The sequence below is a fragment of the Aethalodelphis obliquidens genome, unplaced genomic scaffold (assembly GCF_003676395.1).
Source record: "Aethalodelphis obliquidens isolate GAN/ISIS:26980383/991018 unplaced genomic scaffold, ASM367639v1 scaffold69, whole genome shotgun sequence".
Lineage (NCBI taxonomy): Eukaryota > Metazoa > Chordata > Mammalia > Artiodactyla > Delphinidae > Aethalodelphis > Aethalodelphis obliquidens.
In genome coordinates, this window is record NW_020838013.1 from 5,105,806 (window position 1) to 5,110,245 (window position 4,440).

The following is a 4,440-nucleotide window of genomic DNA, read 5'->3' on the forward strand; positions in this document are numbered from 1 at the left end:
AGGACACACAGCATAGCTGTTGGGGAGGGAAAGGGGTCTGCTGGGCCCCCTGAACCAACCAGTGAGAAAAGATGGGCTGGGGAAACCCGGGATGGAGCTAGAAAACGGGGGAGGACTGTTCCCATCCCTCCTCCCTACTCTCGTAAGTTATTTCAAATGGTTTGGGAGTTCACTACCATTGTCTTTTATTATGCGCCATTTGAAATCCTTTTTGGAGGAGGCAGAATTTCAATAAGAGGAAGTGGACACGCAGGCCTGGCTCAGGAGGTTTCTGTGATGGGGAAACTGGAGTCTCCAGGTAGAACGGTCTCCAGGTAGAACGGTCTCCTCCTCAGGGTTCAGAGTAGTTGAGAAAGCAAGAGTCAACTCCCCACCTGGAATCGCTCCAGGCAGCATGCCCCTGGGGGCCGTGACAGACAGACAGTCTCCCCATCGCCCAGGTAAAGCAGCTGTGTCCACAACACGCCACACTTGCTCCGGGTCACACGGCTGGTGGCTGCATACCTGGCCTGGGAACGCAGCCTCACGTGCTGCCCGCCAGCTCTCTTGCCTCCCTCCGGCTGGTAAGCAGACGAAGCTAGAATGCCAAGTGCAGCCCCGGCGGCTGTAAAACAAAATAGTTAAGGAAAGAGCTGGACTCTGGCCCTCAGCGGGTAAGTTAGGTCTCCTCTGCCTCAGTGGCCCCGCCTTTAAAATGGGGATCAGAGCCCTGATCTCCTGGGGCGGGGGTGAGGGCTGAATGAGTTTCGTGCATGAAACACAAGGACAGCGTGGGACACAGGACAAGCACAGTGTGGGCGCTGAGGGCTGTTGGGGACATGAGGCCTGGCACCGGGGCAATCGTGCTGCTGAGGAGAGGGCCCTGGGCTCACTCGGGCCTAGCGCTCCCCTGGGTCCCGGGGTGACCTGGAGCGAGGTGCTAGTAATGACTCTCCCACGGCACCAGCTTATTGGGTTTCCACTCGGCCAGGGCCCACCATGAGCTGTGCGGGGTCACCTAGAGCCTGGTCTGGGCAGGTCCTGCCGACCTGGCCACGTTGTGTAGCTCAGGTGTGGTTTACATGTTGCATTCGGCTCTCGTGCCCAAACCAGGCTTCACGCGTCCGCCACTTCACAGTGCTGAAAAAGGAGGGTTAGAGGAAGGGGCCCCACCTCCACGCGGTGCCAGAGACCCTCAAAGGCTGGGGCTCCTCCCACCCAGGTTGGGGCAGGTTTGGGCCTAAGAGCGAAGCCCAGGAGAGCAGCACAGACACAGCAGATGGCCAGGGCCTCGTGTTACATTCAACGTTTACAAGAACACACCCCGTCACATGCATCTCGAAAAGGCTCCCCGGCCACCATGGGCGGGGGGCGGGGGCGGGCAGGACGCAGCCCACACAAACGGGGAGACAGGGTCTGAGTGGAAAGGGTCATTGCTTTAATTCAGGTCGGGACCCACCCCGGGGCCGCCCACCCCACCCCAAGGCAGAATCACTGCCTGCTCGTGATCGTTACAAAAATAAATACGAAAAAAGCAGCAACTCTTTAGTGATCGTGGAATTAATCGGACAACGATTGAATGTGTTTAAGCGACTGGCGCGTCTCCTAACTTTGCACCAAAAGAATCTGGAAGCACTTGGTTTGCCCACAGAGGCAACACGGAAGGAGGGGAAGGGCCCAGCCCAGGCCCGGCCAAGCGCCCTCCCCTCACATCTCTGAGTCGGTGTACATGCCGTTGATGAGATAATCCACCTGCGTGTAGTCCTTCCTCTTGTAGCTCTCGTAGGCCTGCAGGGCAAACAGAACCAGGACTGTGATGAAGAGGGTGACCCCCAGCAGGAGCACTGCCAGGAGGAAGCTTCTGCTCACCGGGGACTGGGCCAGGGGCTCGCTGGAGACCACCGGGCACCGGCCTCGGGTGCTGAGCGGACACGCGTCCGTGGCTGGCACCTTGGAGTCCCCTGAGCTCCCAGGGGTCGGCCCCACGGAAGCAGTGCCAGGCGCGGCTTCAGGCTCGCCCTGCTCCGGCGTCTGAGTGGTGCCTGGCCCCGCGGCCCCCGGCATGGATGTGACGGGGCTGGGCTGCGTCGGGGGGGCCGGGCTGGAGTGAGGGGCAGACGCTGGCGCTGTGCTGGCAGCCGGCTGGGGGGCCTTGGTCGTGGTCCCCACTGTCATGGATGCGGAAGCCGAAGAGGGGGAGGCGGGTTCTGGGGTTGTGCTGAGGAGGGTGGGCGCAGGCCTACTTGCCACGTCAGCCGCAGTCCGGGCCGTCGGCGCCTGGACGGTGGGGCCCTGTGTGGACGCGTTAAGTGTTTGGGGACTCAGGGGCACCGTGGGGCTGGCTGTGGCATGGCCGGGGGTGTGCCCGGGACGACCGTGCGAGTCCAAGGGGCCGCTTACGCTTGCCAGGGCTGCAGCAGCTGTGGGAGCACCCGTGGCCGGCGTGGGTGTTGTGTGCGTCGCTGGCCCAGACAGTGTGCCGCTGCCAGGCGCCCGTGTGTGGGGTGAGGACGGGGTCCGCCGGTCAGACGCCGGGACAGGCGGTGTGGGCACCCCGGAGGTGGCTCCGTCAGGGGTCCCTTCTGCCGTCGCTGACGCGCCTGCCTCTGTCCTGTGCATTGTCCCTGCTGTGACCGCAGGAGAGGTGGGGTCGCCTCCCCAAGTCCCTCTGGTCAACGTGATGGGAGAAGGTGTCACCGAGGTCATTCTTGCAGACATTTCATTCAAGACTCTTGTAATGGTTTCCATGGATGAGTTTTGTTCTGAATTCTCCAGCGTCTTGTTGAGGACTGAGTACCCTTAGGGTCAGAAAAGGGAGGAAGAGATACGATCACCTTCAACCCTGTGCAGGTGGATCATTCAGAGACTGCCTTAATTTCCGGCCCGTGGGGCTGGCCGGGGAGGCTGTGTGGTGCCTTGCTTCTTAGCCCGGCAAACACGTTTCCCTCTCATCTCCTCCCTGCACACATCTGGCCGGCAGCCCATCACAGAGGCGCTCAGCACTTTGATTTAAAATCTCCTTTGTGCTCTCTGAACCCCAAGCCCATGAAAGGCTTCAGAGCTTCATTTTTTTTTTTTTTGCGGTACGCGGGCCTCTCACTGCTGTGGCCCCTCCCATTGCGGAGCACAGACTCTGGACGCCCAGGCTCAGCGGCCATGGCTCATGGGCCCAGCCGCTCCGCGGCACGTGGGATCCTCCCGGACCGGGGCACGAACCCGCGTCCCCTGTATCTGCAGGCGGACTCTCAACCACTGCGCCACCAGGGAAGCCCCCAGAGCTTCATTTTTTGATCCAGTTCTCAAAATATCATCATCTCTCACATTACAGGTGTGATTCGCCATTAAAAAAACCTATCCAACACACACCCAGGTTTACACAGCAGATAAACCGTTGCCCAGATATTCACACCATGCAAGAATTCTTGGCTTTATGATCGGATTCAAAGCAGGATTCCTGGAGAAGAACAGTGTCTGGCACAGAGGAGAAGCGCCACTAAATATGTGACGTGTGGATCGACAAACTCCCCAATAAAGACGAGGTTTATGGAAGGAATGACATTTTGCAAGGCCAAGTAAGTCACCCTCTCAAGGCTCAGAGGCCAGGTCCCATGTTGGCCCAACAGGTCTTTGCAGCCCAGCCCCCGGGAGCTGCGGGGCCCCTGCAGGCCCGTCCAGCAGTCACACGGCTTTCTCACTTACGTGGATGCGGGGCTGTCAGGTGGCTTTCAGATAAGGACCAAGAGGAAACCCAGATGAGCACGAGGGCTGTCCACATCTTGCAGGTGAGCTGGCAGCAAGGCTGGGCGGTGCCCGAGGCCCCCAGCCTGCCGTTCCTCAGGCTGCTGACAGTTCCCTGCTGCTTGGCCGAGGAACCTAAGGTCAGGAAGGGAGGCATCTGGTCAGTGACGCACGGGGCACAGGCCTGGCAACGCGCCGGCTGTGGAGTGCTCCGAGAGGTCCCAGGGTGCAAACCCAGCCAGATGTTTCCCCTGGGGCCTGGCATTCAGGAAGAGCATTCAGGAAGAGTGTCTCAGCCACGTGTTCAGGGATCCGCCCAGTGCCTGCTCTGACGGGTTTATAGCACTTCTTAACCCAGTCTCCCTATGTGTCTTACTATCCCACCTCAGAGTTCAGAGTATGAAAGAGCAGCAGAGAGGGGGGCCAAGACTTCCTCCTCACCTTCTCTGTGGCCTCTGCAGGGCCCAGAGCACTTCTCTGCACCCGTGACAGCTGACCACATGGAAAGATTCCACTTAGCCAGCCAGCCACCACCCATCACCCATCCACTGCCCATCACCCACCCATCCATCCATTCACCCATCCATCACCCATCCACCCATCATCTACCCATCCACCATCCACCCATGACCCACCCACTGCCCATCACCCATCCACCCATCACTCATCCATTCATCCATCCACCCATCACCCACCCATCCATCCATCCACCCATCTATCACC

At 59.8% G+C, this 4,440-nt stretch overlaps 1 protein-coding gene across 4 annotated transcripts in view; it reads right to left on the reverse strand.

Annotated features, from left to right (window-relative positions):
* Positions 1-1,396: 1,396 nt before the first annotated feature.
* CUNH11orf24 (chromosome unknown C11orf24 homolog) overlaps positions 1,397-4,440 on the reverse strand; it is a 9,102-nt gene continuing 6,058 nt past the window's right edge. For all 4 annotated transcript variants that reach the window (XM_027089991.1, XM_027089989.1, XM_027089987.1 and 1 more), the window contains exons 3-4: positions 3,679-3,852; positions 1,397-2,777 (exon numbers count right to left, since the gene is read on the reverse strand). In XM_027089991.1, the coding sequence (XP_026945792.1) occupies positions 1,687-2,777; positions 3,679-3,852 (1,265 nt within the window). In that variant the 3' untranslated portion in view covers positions 1,397-1,686. The remainder of the gene's footprint in view (positions 2,778-3,678; positions 3,853-4,440) is intronic.